At 37.4% G+C, this 16,765-nt stretch overlaps 1 protein-coding gene across 2 annotated transcripts in view; it reads right to left on the bottom strand.

Annotated features, from left to right (window-relative positions):
- HS2ST1 (heparan sulfate 2-O-sulfotransferase 1) overlaps window positions 1–16,765 on the bottom strand; it is a 157,579-nt gene that overhangs the window by 29,739 nt on the left and 111,075 nt on the right. For both annotated transcript variants that reach the window (XM_032494732.1, XM_006188905.3), the window contains exon 2: window positions 5,138–5,376. In XM_032494732.1, the coding sequence (XP_032350623.1) occupies window positions 5,138–5,376 (239 nt within the window). The remainder of the gene's footprint in view (window positions 1–5,137; window positions 5,377–16,765) is intronic.

Raw genomic sequence — 16,765 nt, 5'->3', positions numbered from 1 at the left:
GTGGTGTTGTGACTTATTTATCAGCTGAACCAGACCTGAACCAGCACTTATAGGAAAAGTCAATAAAGCACCATCTTGCTAACACTGTATCTAGACCTACATTCTTAATAAGATTAATCTCAACATTATGATTATCTGTGATCACAAGGGAACTTATTTTCACTACCTAAAAGTAGAAATGTCACCCTGAACTTCCTGGCCGAATTCCATCTCTGTAATTACTACCTACTGAATGAACACTACCATTAGCTGGGTGATTACAGATTCCGAACTCCTACCCGTGCATATAGTGAAACATCCATTGTACAGCTGTGGGTAGTTTCATGAGACTAGAGAGGAAGTTTTCTGTGCAAAGAGAAAACCTGAGTGATAGTTGGATAAAATATAAGAAAGGTTCAACAGCAATAGAACACAATCTTGTCAGTAAAATTCAGAACTGCATTGTTCAATCCTTTTTTTTTTTTTTTTTGGCGGGAGAGGATGTGTGTCCCAAATCACTTGAGGAAAGGGTCAATCATACTGCCTTCAACAGAGGGGCTCACTCTGCCAGTAATTATCATTGTGGTACTATGTTCAGCTAAGGACTACTTTCAGAATCTAAGTTGGTTCATTTGGTCATTCATTCACTCAACAAAGAAATTACGGACTCTCTACTATGTCTCAGGCACTGTTCTAAGCACAGGGATACAGTGGTGAACAAGAAGACAAGGTCCCTGCCCTTAAGGAGTTTATATTATAACAGAGGAAAAGACAGACAGCCAACAAATAAATCAATAAGTAATAGGAAAGATACTGAAAAAGTGATGGCACTCAGTAACTTGGAACAGGAGTTTATATCTAGGATGGCCAAGTAAGGTTTTGCTATGAGGGTGTCACCAGGCTGAAACCTTACATGAAGCCAACTGTGAGAAGCCAGAAGTGGCAAGAAGAAACAACTAAGAGGAAACGCCAAGTGCAGAGGCCATGAAGTGGGAAAGGCCTGGTGTGTCCAGCGCACCAAAGGGCCAGCGTGGCTAGTACACGAGGTTGATGCAGTGGACAAGGGCTTGATTAAGAAGGGCCTGCAGGCCTAGGTAAGGAAGTTGGATTTTGGTGGGGAGGTAGAAATACGAACTTAAAGATAAGAAACTCACCATCTGGGGAAGATCATAATATGCATCTTCCCATCACCTCACTGAGAATCACATTCTAGATCTTTGCTATTCAAACTACGGTTCAAGGACCAGAAGCATCAGTTTTGGCATTGGCAAGAAGCCTTTTTACAAATTCAGAGTATCAGGCCGTATCTTAGTCCTTCTGAATTGGAATCCGTGTTTTAACTGATGATTCATGTACACATTACAGGTTGAGAAGCATTCATCTAACGCCTTGCTCTGAAAATCAGTATCTGCAGCTGATATCAAGTTACACATTCTAGTGCAAAGGACCAGAAATGGGCTTAACAGCAAATTAAAAAGAAAAGAAAAAAAATTACCATCTTGTCCTACAGAGAATGCAAATTCTAGATGTTACCAATTTCTTAGAAAACGGGTTAAATATGATCAGACCTAAATATGTGAGAGCAGAAGAAAATTAAGAAAGATCAAAAAGATGCTGTACTTCCACTTACCTTCCTTTAACGTTACTATAAGGCATATAGACGTAGCTACTTTAAAGACAAGGTGTTTTCTAGTATAGAGATCTCTTCGTGATAGCAGGGTAAACTTCACTGTCCACTGCAAGAGCTGACTTCCTGTCTCCTGCCACCTCCTGTCTATTAATGGAGTAAAAGCTCATCTCAAAAATGCAACTTTCATGACTGAGTCCACCTCATTCTTACGCCTCCTCATGCCTTATGTTCTCAAAGGTTTACCTTTTGATCCCCTTGTTCTAACTTTTCCTCTAATTTTATCCCAACTTCTTAACTTTGAAAAATTCCTAAACTACAGAAAACTTGAAAGAATAGTAGTCAACATCTATACACTTTTCACCAAGAGTCATGGGTGACATGTTGCCACTTTTGATTCGCCCTTTTTTCCCTCTCTCTATGCACACACACCACACACTTAATTTTTTCTGAACCATCTGAAAGCAAGTAGCAAACATTTTTGATCAAGGATCCAGCCACAGGTCACCAAGCACACGTGGTTTCCATGTCTCTTCACAGTCTCCTCTAGGCTAGAGAAGACTGTCCCACTCCAGTCCTGACCCCACCTTTCTTGTTGTTGGTGTCATGACATTGACACTTTAGAAGAGTTCAGGACAGTTGTTTTAGAGAATGTTCTACAATGTTGATTTGTCTGTTTCCTCAAGATGAGGTCCAGGTTAAACATTTTGGTGAGGATACCATAAAGTCATGCTTTTCTTTGAAAAGTCTTCGTAGCTCCTGCAACTATGTTTTACGTTTTCTGGTAAACTATAAATAATCTCCTTGAAAGATGGAGACTTGCTTTTTATTTCCTTGATAATTCCCCAAAGAATGAAGCAGAATCTCTGTACACATGACATACTCAATAAATAAATGAAAACCTAAAAGCAGCGTTGAGAACAGTTTCTGAGGACAGCAGAATACAGATAGCTGTGACACACTGAATATTTTTACACCAGTTTTTGAGAGAAATTTTGAGGGAAATAATTGAGCATGTACACAATTTAGCGCAGCGTCTAGTGCAAGATACATCAGGAAAGAGCTTGGGCCAGAGGCAGATTCTAAGCAGACTGCACTGCTGAGACTGGAAGGCAAGGGAATAAATACTACATCCCAAGTATTTTTTTATGAGTAAACTGGGCTTTAAATGGAAGATGGGGACAACAGCAGATTTAATAAAAATCTCATCTTTTACGTCTCACTTGAGTTAGATACTGATTAGAAACTACTTCTCAGGGAAGAAAAAAGAGTAAAGTAGGCCATTTAATTCCTATTTAAGTAAGAAGGCAGCTGAGACCAGCACATAAGGACAGCAAAAATATGGTATTAAAATCAAAGAATGTTACACAAGATGCGGCTCAGGGAATATTTAAAAAATTATTTTCAAGGCACCGAGTATAATTTAAAAGTTTACATTTCGATGAAGCTTACTAGGTTGAAAGTGAAATTAAAATGTTAACATGTCACGCAAAGGAAAGGGAAGTGGTACCTATAATTTATCTGAAGAACTGCTTCTGTGCAGGAGAGACCAGTAAACAATTTAGATGTGATGTATTAGAACATTTGGTATATAAGCCATTTCTAATTAAGACCAGGTGTTGAACTACCAGCTGACATCTTGAAGTATGTCAACTAATGATTAAGACTGTTTTCCCCAGGGGGAGGGTACAGCTCAAGTGGTAGAGCGCACACTTAGCATGCAGAAGGTTCTAGGTTCAATCCCCAGTACCTCCTCCAAAAATAAATGAATCTAGTTACCTCCGCCAAAATAAAATAATTACATAATACAATAATAAATAAATAAAATACTTTTTAAAAAGACTATTCTTCCCCTCTGCCCTACACATATTTTAAGTGCTGCACATTATGTAAGTCAGTTGCCTTTAAGATAGTGTTTATGCTTCTCTTCTGCTGTGTGTGTGTGTGTGTGTGTGTGTGTGTGTGTGTATCTGTTAAGCTATTGAAACAAAAGTTTTATCTCAACCAAATGCAACTGGGAAAAAGTACCACTACAAGGTGCTTATAAATGCCTCTGTGATGAACTCCTGTAGATTTATATTTCATGGGAAAAAAAATAGTCAGTGTCGTTATTTGAAATCTTTTAGCTGCCAGACAACTTTGTAACGCTGAACACAAAACAACTCTAAAATCTGAACAAACAAGCTCACTTTATTTTTTTAACAATACTACTGAAGAAATCAAATTAGTATGTGAGTATTAAGAAATGTTCTTTTTAAACCAAGATATATTCTGAAAAGCAATCATGCAAATAGATTTAAAATCTACTACACACTGTATAAAAATGGATAATTTAGGATACTTGCCCTTGAGACATACAATATTACATAATGAATAGTTTTTATGACCCACTTAGCTAAATAAGCTCATGTTTCTTCTCATTTACAGAAGAGTTATTTGATTTGGCTGATGAATGTAGATTTTTGGTTCTATTAAAAAAAGGAATTGAGGACACTACAGAGAGCCAAGAATTATATGAGCAGATGATAGGCCGTAAACAATTAGCCTTCACAGACAGCTCTCCAGCAAGAAAGCGAACCTCGCCTGCGTATCAACGTCACTCTCCCGCTGCAGTGTGAGGACTCCAGGTAAGCTAAAAAGTGGGGTACAGTCCGTTCTGTGACAATAGAACAAGTCCAGCTATTTTCAAACAGATAAATAACATTCAAACTATGTGACTATCACAGATGCCTTTAATAAGCTCCCCCAACATGGTATTTGATCCTATCTAATACTTTCAAATATTACGTTTTCTTCTCATGGAGCCCGATTCTCATTCCCTTCAATATTGGTAGAGAGAACTTTGTTTATAATTACAGTCAGATCTCCATGTGTGAAGAAAATGTCTGCGACTGCTGCCAAAGAGGGGAGTAAATTTCATCTCATGGGATAACTTCCTCCACTTTTCTTAAAACCATTTCATACAATTATCTAGCCACCTGTTTATCTAAAAAGTCTTGACAATTTAAAAGGCAAGATTATGTCACAATCCCTGTTCCCCATGAGTTTATAGCTAATATTTATACAAATTATGGTGAAGATAAGATGAAATTCAGGAGTGTAGTCACAAAATTGAGCCATACAGACAAGAGAGATTCATCGAGTAAAGATTTCTCAATCATAAGTTGAGACAATGTAATGACATTGTAGGGTATCTGTTAAAATATATTTCACATTTTTAAAAGGATACCATACTGAAGAGTGTCAGTTTTCTCTTCAGAAAGTCAAGCTATTAATTAATTCATTTATTTCACAAATATTTGAATACACACTATATGCAAGGAAATGTACCAAACACTGTGAAGAAAGTAAAATTACAGATGAGTTTGGTTGACTTACCGTTCCCCTCAAGAGATTTAAAATTCCCCCAAGAGACTTAACAACTCATTGGAATCAGCACACACATCCCTTAAAATGCTTTATCTCCTTGGAATACAAAATTCGAATGAGGAAGTGTCAGGAAACATTACACATCCCCACCGTGGTATTTACCTGATCTTGTAGTGACATTACTGGATTATTTTTGGTAGTGTTGATGTGAAGAACGTGGTATTTGTTCTTTGCACACAGGTCATAGGCAATATTGGTAAAAGAGGTGCTTGCTGTTTTGGGGACTCTGTTATAAATGATCACCATGTCCTCTTCCTCATCTAAAGCTGCATCTTGCCGAGGGCCATCCATCGTGTGTCTCTGCTCAATTTCTCGGACTTCATGCCTTGCAATAGCCCTTTCTGCAGAGAAAAACAGATATGAACTCAGTTTTAAAAGACACTATGAGAAAGTTATAAAACACTGAAAATAACCTCCTATTCCTGGAACATCGTTTTCCTATTCAAGAACTGGGTAAGAACAGTTGAAATGGTCTGAGGACTAAAATTTCAGAATTACCTTTGAAGGCTAATGCATTACGCGTACGAGGAACAAAAGAATAAACAGAGTCATCAAGTTGAGAATACTGCAGAGCAGAGAGCCCTTCAGTGTAGTTCAAAAGTCATTTTACATTCTAACAGAATTTCTGCAGCTTGAATTAATTCTCAAACACACAAAGACAGATTGCACGGAAGACTAAACTCCACAGTAAAACAATGCACTCAGAAGATAAATCACTTATAATTTAAGCACGGATTTTGAAATGTATCACTCAGCATGTAGTTACTCCCTGGTTTATCAAAAGGTAGCAAGGCAGTGATTATAAACGCTGGTGTGATTTTCCGTAGCAAGAGCAAAAACAACACCATCAGAAAACCTTTTTCTTTTTGGTGTTGCATTACAGCTAACTCCTGGCTATGTTTATTCCTTAAATTCCATGGTTCCCCTAATTCAAATCACTGTCTACCAAGCAGCTTGAAAAGCAGTTACATTTTGCTTTTTCTACTATTCTCTACTTCGTATAAACGTCAGCTTCAACTATTTTTTAGAATAGGAAAGCAAGAAAGGGGGAAGGAAGAAATAAGGGGAAAAACATAACAAGATTGTAAATTACTTTGTACAAGACAATTATGCAAATAGCATGTACCCTCTATCACCAGATCTTTGTGCGAGCTCTTACCTGCCTTGAACTCATCCGTTTTCCTTCTACACTAACCATGCCTAGTGAGCTCCTCAAACTTCACATTGAATTTAATCATCATCTGCAAGAAAAGCATCATCTAATCTCCCTAGCTAGGTCAAGTCATACGCGCACACACACACACACAGAGACACACACACACACAATGTATGTATATGTACCTCATACTACATGTCTCATACTTATCATAACTGCAATTTTACATTGTAGGTGCATTAGCATCTGCCTACCATATTGCCAACAATTAAGTAAAGTGACATAAAAAAATCAGTGTGGTATAATTACAATAATAAGTTCAGGCTTCAAATATTGTCTGATCATGCATCTTAAATCTTGGTTCAGAAGATACAGTCATGACGTTATAGAGTATGCTCTGAGTTGAGGATTAGCATTTAGAAGACTTGAATTATTTTTCTTTACATTAAAAATTTTTTTTTAAATTTTTATTGAAGTGTAGTTGATTTACAATGTTAGTTTCAGGTATACAACAAAGCGATTCAATTATACATATACACACATACATATTTAATTTTTAGATTCTTTTCCATTATATCTCATTACAAGAAACTGAATATAGTTCCCTGTGCTATACAGTAGGTCCTTATTGTTTATCTATTTTATATACAGTGATGAGTATCTGTTAATCCCAAACTCCTAAATTATCCCTCTCTCATCCTTTCCCCTTGATAACCATAGTTTATTTTCCACTCCTGTGAGTCTGTGAGTTTGGTTTTTTTTTAAATTTTTTTTGTGGGAGGAGGTAATTAGGCTTATTTATTTATTTTTAATGTTGGTACTAGGAATTGAACCCAGGACCTCAGGCATGCTAGGTATGTTCTCTACTACTGAGCTATACCCTCCCCATTTTGGGTTTGTAAACAGAATTTGTATCTTTTTTTTTTTAAGATTCCACATACAAGTGATAGCATATGATATTTGTCTTTCTCTGTCTGACTTATTTCACTTAATATGATAATCTTTAGGTCCATCCATGTTGCTGCAAATGGCATTATTCCATTTTTATGGCTGAGTAATATTCCATTATATATATATTATATATATACACACAGATACACACACACACAGATACACACACAGATACACACACACACACATATACACACATACATACATACACACACACTACATCTTCTTTATCCAATCATTTGTCGATGGACATTTAGGTTGTTTCTATGCAGACATGAATTAAACTTCCAGGCCTGCTGCTTATTAGCAGTGGGCTCTCCAAAACAGGAAGAGAAGCACATACATGTACTTATATGTATCCTTTTTTGGGGAGGGGAGCTGGTAGGCAACGTGGGGAAAAAAGAGATGAGATTCATGTTGAACACACTGTTGGACTGGGTGGGACATCCAGGAGATGTTAGGTAGATAACTAGGCACATAGGTCAAGTGTTGAGAATAAAGGTTCATGTAGAGGAAAGACATTTGGAAAGACCATGGGAATAGATGAAACTATCCAGATAATGCAGAATACATAGCATGGAAAGAGAGCTTAATCTTAGAACAGAATCTTAGGAAATACTAACATTTCAGAGGCAAGAGAAAAAGACACAAGGCGAAGAAGAAATAGAAAGTAAAAGAAATCAGGACAGACTTCAGAAACACACATCACATATTAGAAAGCATGGTATTTTTCATATTGACAGTGCTTTCCAAAATGCTCCTATATATCAAGGTACTGTGTGATGTTACAAACATCTACGTAGGATTTGGAAGTTGTCTCAGATTAAATTCAGCACTGTATCTATAGAGAGCCTATGCATATTATTATATTCAATGATTCTAAAAGGAATCTTGTCTTCCAAACAACTGCAAACTGCCACCATAGTCCAAAACTATTGTGGCTCTGTTATGTCCACACACCCTCCTTTGTGTACTCAGGAAAATAAACAGTGCTGCTGTCATTTAAGTGCCGACAGAAGTCGGAGAGGCTTCCTACAGCAGCGCAGATATGCATGAAATTACTTTCAAAGGCTACACCTACAACCAACAATGCTGAGTTTACTTTCGCTAGTTTTTCTGAAATCTAAGTATTTGGAAAAGAAGCAGATTTTTTTGTGTTATTTCACAAATGATTATCCATTTTACTTATAGGAAACTTAATATTAAAGAAAATCTATTAATAGTTTTTGTATTACTCCACATACTTATAAAATTTTACATGCCCAGTAACTACTTTGAAAATTAGCTAATAAATTAATTAAAATATTTTTTAAAGAAGTTATTTAGTCTGTGGTTTTTTAAATTTTTTAATGTGCTAAAACTCTAGCTGGGGCATGAAACTAGCATGTTTTAAGAATTAATCATTGTTCTTGGTTCATTATGTAAATTAAATCATACGAACTGTATATTTCACACAATTTTTAAAAATCTGTTACAGTAGGAAAAGATATAAATTCAGGTAACTACTTTCTTCATTTAAATAATATATTTACAGGCATTTTCTACTTTTCAAATGTTTTTACTTTACTTAAACAAACAAGACAATAAAAATTATGGCCTATTAAGAGAATTTTTGTTGTTAATAGTAGTCTATAAAGTCAAATCTCACTTGGTTGAACAGTAACAGTAACTACTGCTGATGGCAAACTGCTGTTTCTTTTTCCTGTGACAAGACTTAAAATCAGCACAGATGTTTGCAATACAGCCATTTTCTTTACTTAGTAAGTATCTGATAGTTCCAATTCTTTCTTTTTAATTAAGTTAAAAAATTTTTAATAGAGGTGCTGGGGATTGAACCTAGGACCTCGTGTATGCTAAGTATACACTCTGCACACACCTGAGCTATACTCACCCCCACCCCCGCCAATTCTTTTTATCACAGAGGCTCTGCACCTGATTAGTAGAACTTCTTCTGAGACTCTCTTAAATCAATGGGGAAGCTTTATTAGTTACAGCACACTTGGAGTGCACTTAGAAAATGGAGGCAGTATATTTAAAATACTAAAGATGCATTTTGAAGTAATGTATTTTTCATGTTTGAGTAATGAATGACAGTGAACCTGCTATGCAAGCTATTTCAGAACCACCACATTACGCACAGCCTACAGATGACATGGAGCGCGATCCGAGTCACACATCACAGGCAGGCCAGGCGCCGCTGGCACTACCATTCTCAACACTGAAGATGGACACTGAACTCCAAGGCAGTTCTAATTCTTCCAGGCTCCTGTTGAACATGACACATACCTCACCTCCACAAACCTCTCCACGTGGCAGAGTATCAACGTACTCAAGTCTTTTAAAAGACCATTCATAACAGCAATAATTACCAATTTTTGCACTGACAGGGCATTAAAGGCTTATTTATTGAAAGAATATAATGATCAAGCTAAGTATATAACACTGAGTTCAATATACCAAACTAAATCCTATACAGCATTAAAGTCACAAAGATATATATATTAGACTACAGAAAAAAAGAAAAAAGAACTGAAGAAAAGATTTTATTTCCTGAAATCACAACATATCTTTTCATGACCAGTTTTTTTTTTTTTTAACATTAAAATTGTTGTTTTGGGAAACACCTTTTCTTTTTGAATATTTAATCAAATGTTCAACGTATTAAATAATTTATATAGATAAATAAATTTTGTGTTCTGTACAAATTAAAGGACCCATGAGTATAACCCTCTCTACCAACAAAGCTTAATTGTGAATGGTCTCAGCAAAAAATAAACATTTCACAGATGTGCAAAATTTGTAGTATTTCTGTACTGTGGGTAACACTTCAGGATTATAGGGATTAAAAAAAAAAAAGCAAATGGGAAGAACAGAAAATTGCCCTGCCTTCAAATACTGAATCTTGGGCATGTTAAAGTAAAAAATATATAGTTTTAGAGAATGGGTAAATAGATAATAAATAAAAGGCAAAGAACATTAAGGAAAAAATGACCAAATTTTTATTATCTATAATTATAGAAAGAAAACATAGAAATTGACAATAATAATATTAAGACTTCAGTAGATAATAAAGGTGGTTTATAAGAGATTTAAACTACATACACATAATACAGCAGAGCAAAAATATGCATTAGCGACTCATAATGATTTTGGGGTGGCAGACCCCTTTGAGAATATGGTGAAAGCTAAGGACCTGTCTCAAAATAGGTTGACTTGTGCATTTCAGAGCTTCCTCTTAGAAACTACGGGCAGGGGACTCCCTGACCTCAGTTAAATTACTCCTAAAAAAAATGGCTCCCAGGACAGCAAGGCCTGATGGTAAAATGTCTAAAAGCACTAATACGTATATTGAGAAAAAAGGTTACTCATAGTAAGGACTGCAGGAAAAGAGAAATGACTGAAGAAACTGGCAGTGTCTACTGGAGAAATGTCTACAGGGAGGGCGCCTTGGCACAAAACTTGACTTGTCAGGACTCCCTGGCAAATACGCCTACTGGAGCTGTAGGTAAGTTGGGCTCTTTGAGCTGGGTGCCATCAAATATCTGAATTAAAGTGGATCCTTAGCTCTCTCTAGGGTTAGATCCTGAGTTATTGAATCCCCAATACTGTTCTGAAGTGTAATTTAGTCCCCATAAAATGTGTACACAATGAGAAGCAGGAAGCAACAAAGCTGCACCAAAAAGCAAGCTGTCAGAAGGTTACCGAACTGATCCCTCTTCCAGCACCACTCACTGCGAATGTGCTGTCCAGCCAAACGCTGTCTGATCCTTGTGGAAGTAGTATTTTGTAATCATTATGAATTAAATAAATTGGTCGTCTGATGGTATACATCCTTTTCTTATGAATATTTTTAGCCTGAATCAGTCTCCTTGAACTCAATCACCATGGGGACTGACAAAATAAATTTCTACATGGAAGACTGAAGGCTGGACTCTGAACACTGGCAAACGCTTTCTTGTGTGGATTCCAGGCAGTCAGCAAGGGTTGCATGTATATATCATCAAAACTTGCAAGTATGTTTATGTGAGTCACCCTATAAGAAAGAGCTGATAGCACCTTCCACTTCAAGGAAGATGCAATGAACCTGTTTTGCTAGTCCTCCTATGAAGTGCAACTAAAAACCCCGGACATTTTCTACAAGACAAACATAAGACTCTAAAAGGTGGGAAGAAGAAGACAGACGAGTTAGGGCCTTTGGGGCCCAAGCAACAACAGAGTGATGAGTTCCTTAAGTTTTCTTTAGCCTCATACATCCCAGACTTAGAGCAGTAGAAGCTGGCAACCCAGAAGAAAGCATACATAAAAAGAAACCCAACGAAAGCCTGCCCTCTCTTGCCAACGCACCAAGAAAGGGATAGCACAGTAAGACAGAAATTTTCTAGACAATAACCACTCTGCTTTAGTTGAACTCCACAGAAGAAACTGTGGTCCCACTTCCATTCTCACAGGCCGGGTGGGGAGCCTAGACTTCCACCCTCACACGGCTGTAATCAGGTGCCCAGTATCTTTGATGGAGTGATGTCAGAGAAGACCAAATAGGGAGCCAGGACTTTCATCCCAGGCAGCAGGTGACAAGGCACCTCTGCAGTGCCAGTGAAGACCAAGCAAGGAGCCAGGATGTCACCCATTACATGGCAGTAATGAGAGGTCCCTTCCCCTCCCCACTTGGTGGTGTCAGAGGAGACCTAGCAGAGAGTCAGGACTTCCACCATCATCCTGTGTAATGAGGCCACTCCCAACCCTCCCCATCAGTAACAATGAGCCCCCAGCTGTTGATGGAGGCTGAGTGGGGAGTCCCGACCTCTACCTCCACTTGGCAGCAACAAAGCAGCACCCCTTTCCTTGCCAGAGCGGTGTTGGAAAAGTCAACTAAAACACAAGGTTTAAATAAGATCCAGAGTCTCCACAGATAGAGAACAACCAGTGGTTACCATGGGGAGAGGGAAGGGGAAGGGGCAACAGAGAAGTGGAGGGCAAAAGGGGTTAGTATGAGATTATATAAAATTATGCATGTGAAACTTTAGGAAATTGTAAAGTACTATAGAACTTAAAGAAGTTTTCATTCAATAATTTAAAAAAAAATCCAGAGTCTCACAACATAATATAAAAAGGTCCAGGTTTCAGTCAAACCCTACTCAACATATCAAGAACCAGGAGCATCTCAAACTCAATAAATACAGACAATTAAGAAATGACAACATCAAGAGGACAGAGATACATGTTAGAATTAACAGAGATTTAAAGCAGTCATGATAAAAATGCTTTCATGAACAATTACAACCAAGCTTGAACCAAATGAAAAAAATAGCCTCAGCAAATAGGCTCAGTAATGAAACAGGACATATAAGGAAGAACCAAATGGAAATTTGAGAAATTAATCACCTGTATGAAATAAAAATACTGTTAATAGCTAACACTTGAGTTCTCACTACGTGTTGTAAATGCATCATCTATTATATGCATGCTCTGTGTTAAGCATTTTATGTGCATTATGTTTTGATTCTTAAAACAACCCTAGGAGGCACTATTACTGGTCTCATCTAGATGACGAAACTGAGTCTCAAAGAAGTTAAGTGATCATCAGCGGAATGCTCATGTAAAGATACCATTCCAGGTCAGCCTGACCAGAGCCTGCGTTCCACGTTATGCTGGTTGTCTCAGATTCAGTCTGTTTCTGTATTAGGAAGGAGTACAGCCGCATAGTTAAACACAGCATGATGACACTATGGAAGTACCAACTATTTTCCAAGCACTTATCTTTAAAATATATCATAGTTAAAAATCACAGCTGAGCTTACTTTAAGACTTCACTCTTTACAGATCGCAATGACGTGAAATGAATACCGATGGAAAATGGGGACTCCAGCTAATGTGCTTTTTCCTTTTCTCAAGCTTTACCAAGATAGGACATTTCAAAACATCCCTCACATCTTTTTACATACTTCTCAAGTGATCTATTCCTATTTTAAGTTTCCATCTTAAAAGCTTTTAACACAATTTGTTTGTACAAAATCAAACAAATACCATTGTAATAAATGCTAAAACAGGGAACAAAATACTTCTGAAACCAAGAATTGGGGTAAAAACGTAAGGAGAAAGATACACTGGATAAGTTGAGCCTTGAAAGGATGGGGCAGGCTTTCAAAATGTAGAGATGGGTCATGGGGGAAGCCACAAAAGCCTGCAGAGTGACTACATTGATACATAACAAATATACTAGCATAATTTGATAATAAAGGTATTTAACAACAGTAGTGTGAAACAGCTAAAAGAAAACCTACGACAATTGTAGCCAACACTGATAAGCATATAATTATCACAGTAACAACTGTTCCACTTACTGGGGCTTTATTGTGGGCCAGAAGCAATGCTGCCGTCTGAGAATTCAGGGCAGGAGGAAGAGCAATTAGCGCAAGAGAAGAGAGGAATTCAGGACATTTGGAAATCTACACTGAAGTTCCAGCTGAGAAGTCAAAGATGTAGGTGGTTTGTTGAAGAGTATTTTCATAAGGGCTTTAATTTGAACTAAGGTAAGAATACTGCCAAATCCAACAGGTCTAAGAGACAGGGTAGAGCACTGCACACGGCAGGAAAGATCTGGACTGGAGAGTGTCATACGGCATCTCTCTGCTCCCAGCCCCATGGGTGACCATATAGCCAAGCGTCTGAGCTTTTGGAGAAAGAGAGTGCAGATGATGATGAAGGAGCTGTTTTAATGAAGGGCTCTGTAATACACAGGGCACCATTTAAGTTAGGGAAACATCACCTACTATAATAAATAAAATTTCTATTGTTTACTGCAACAAAAGTTTAGTTCCTGTTCAAGTTCCAATGTGAGTGCTCCTGGTTTGGTAGGTGGCCTTGTACACAATGATTCAAGGAACCAGGCTCCTTCCTTCTGGTGACGCTGGCATTCCCTCAGGACCTCAAAGTCTTTTGCATCCAGCTAGTTGACAGGAGAAGAGTAGAGAAAAAAATAACAGTTTCTAAACGGCCTTGGCAAACACGAGTCACATGGCTACACCTAGGCGTGGGGCGTTTTTAAGAAGCTTCATCCTTGGGTGGGCAGTTGCTTCCTAGAAATAAATAGATATATCAGAGGATGTGCAGGAACAGCTGGTGCATGGTGGCCGCCTCCTCACACAGGCACACAAAGCCGACCCACAAGTGATGAAGTACATCCCAGATGGGGGGATGTAAGAACTTTCTCCATTTGTACATGGAACATAGCATCAATCTCAACACCATGAGGGCTCTGGTATTTTCTGACATTTCCTCTTGGGGCAGCAGCAGAGATAATTATGCTTGCTTGATGGCAGAGGTTGCCCAGTTGACAAACAGGTGGCCGAGCACATGCCTGGACGTTACCAACACTATCTATACTAAGTATATGTGCGATCCTGAAACACATGGCAAGATCACGCCCTTACCTACTGATGACTATTTTAGGTGTTTATTGGCCATACTGTCCACTTTTAAATATCTGTACTTACTACACTTCGACATGTAAAGCAGTTTTAAGACATACACCCTTGCTTCACATCTTACTGATACACCTTTGGAATGCTTTAAGAGCTTGATAAATTTTGTAACTTACAAAGCACATATTTGAGCCTTACTACTAGAGAACGCATTTAACTAAAATAAATCTCTGCTAGTATCCTTTTTTAAAGTAAAAACAAAGATGTGAAAATGTGGAAGTTGTGAAGAAGGTAGAAAGTTATTCAGAGAAGAGACTTTTGTTCTTAAAATGTAAACACTTCAGGAAAAATACAGTAGGTGGACGTGATTATATGTAAGCTTTGGAACCCATTTAAAGTATTAATTTTGTTATTAAACTGGCAGGAAGATTCAGAGATTTGCTCAACTTTTAGCAGAGGTCCAAACTGTTATAAAATAGATGTGCTTCGACTGTTGAAATAAATGCCATACCAAAAAGATTAAAGCATTTTCAAAATCAAGAAAGAAATGCCAATATTGTCTACGGAGCTGAATTACCCTCACACTTCAACAACTGCACCTGGTGCTCCACTGACAAGTACGTGAAAGAGTAAGGAGTAACTGGGACTCAACTCCAGCGGGGCTGGAAGATCATTAACTAAAACCTATGCAGCAGCTGTTTGAAAATGAGCTTAGTGATGCTGAAAACTTGTCATTATTTCACGAGAGCTTGATACACAGCATATTCTACAGCAGTGGGTTTCAATTTGAGCATGAATCAGGGTGATTTGCAAGGTTTGTTACAATACAGATCGCTGACTTCCCGCCTTCTCCAGTTACTCATTCAGGGTCCAATAATCTGCTATCAAGTTCCCAGGTGATTCTGATATCATAGTTCAGGAACACTTTGAGAATAAATGTTCTAGAGAATATGTCTATTGTGGTTTATTAAGATACTGGGAGAATATTCTCTTTTCTATGTAATTAATTAATTGTATCCCCGTTAATTTGGAATTTGCAGTAATTTTAGATAAAGTTTACAGATGTGGAAAACAACACTACTAAGTTTCTTGGTATAACCAAATGGTGAGGATGTTCTAATCAAAACGCCTGTTACCCTTTCACTCATGGCACTCATTCTGCTGAGCAAGGTGAGTGTTCCATCTCCCTCATGGCTGCCCACCAACCATTAGGTCCCCAAAGGTTAGCAGTTCCTCCTTCAAGGATGCTATAACCATTATTATGGATGCACAAGGGAAATGTTTCAACTGTTCCTGAGAATAAACTGTTATCAAACCCTTTAATATGCAACATTTATTAATTTTGACTGACTTTCACTACCCCTTACCCTTTCTGTCTGCAATCATTATTTCTGGATACATTCAAGAACCACAGGCATTCATTTTGTAGCACTCTACGTATATGGAGAAATTCTGATCAGACTACAGTTTCCAGTATTAATTTGCAAAAGAATTAGTTAAGTTCAGGTAGACTACACATTACTGTCAAGACTGAAAAAAATTTAATACTAATTTTATATTTTATAGTTTTGTATCTTCTGAGAAACTGTGTTACACTATAGCTTTCTAGTTGGATGCATATTTTTAATGAGTTTTTAAAAATTAGTTACAGGTTTTAAGATTCTAGAGAACTTCATCATTAAGTGTCAATTTCCAAAATTCTCCCTCTGCATTGTCTTGTGTAACAAAAAACAGTCAATTGTCCAGTGTCCTGTTAACTACAATTCTTTACTAGCAGACAATTTCATGTGCCCACAGTGCAATGATGATTGGTATTCTCAATAATGACCTAACATATAGGAAAATTCTAGATGGTAGTATCAATCAATGAAGACTAACACTTGATGACTTGGATCTTATGTGTGTTTTATTGTATTTTAATTGTGTGACACATTGATAATCCAAGTATCACACAGATAAAATTCTCAGTTAAGTAGCACATTCTTCATCTTGCCAATATTTTCCACACAATACTATTAATGGTCATTTTAATATGTACTTTACAGTAAACTATTGTAAAACAATCCGCACCTATCCCATATTAGCTTCAAATTCATTAATGTGAGGGAGGGGCTTATTTCCCTCTGTCAAAAATAAAACTATACTCTTTATGTAAAGGTATGAGTTGATGAAATTAATGGAGATGAGTAATTGTTTATTCTG

Source organism: Camelus ferus, chromosome 13 (assembly GCF_009834535.1).
Source record: "Camelus ferus isolate YT-003-E chromosome 13, BCGSAC_Cfer_1.0, whole genome shotgun sequence".
NCBI classification, from domain to species: Eukaryota; Metazoa; Chordata; class Mammalia; order Artiodactyla; family Camelidae; genus Camelus; species Camelus ferus.
Note: the sequence above shows the minus strand (reverse complement) of the source record. Positions and strands in the feature narration are given on the sequence as shown.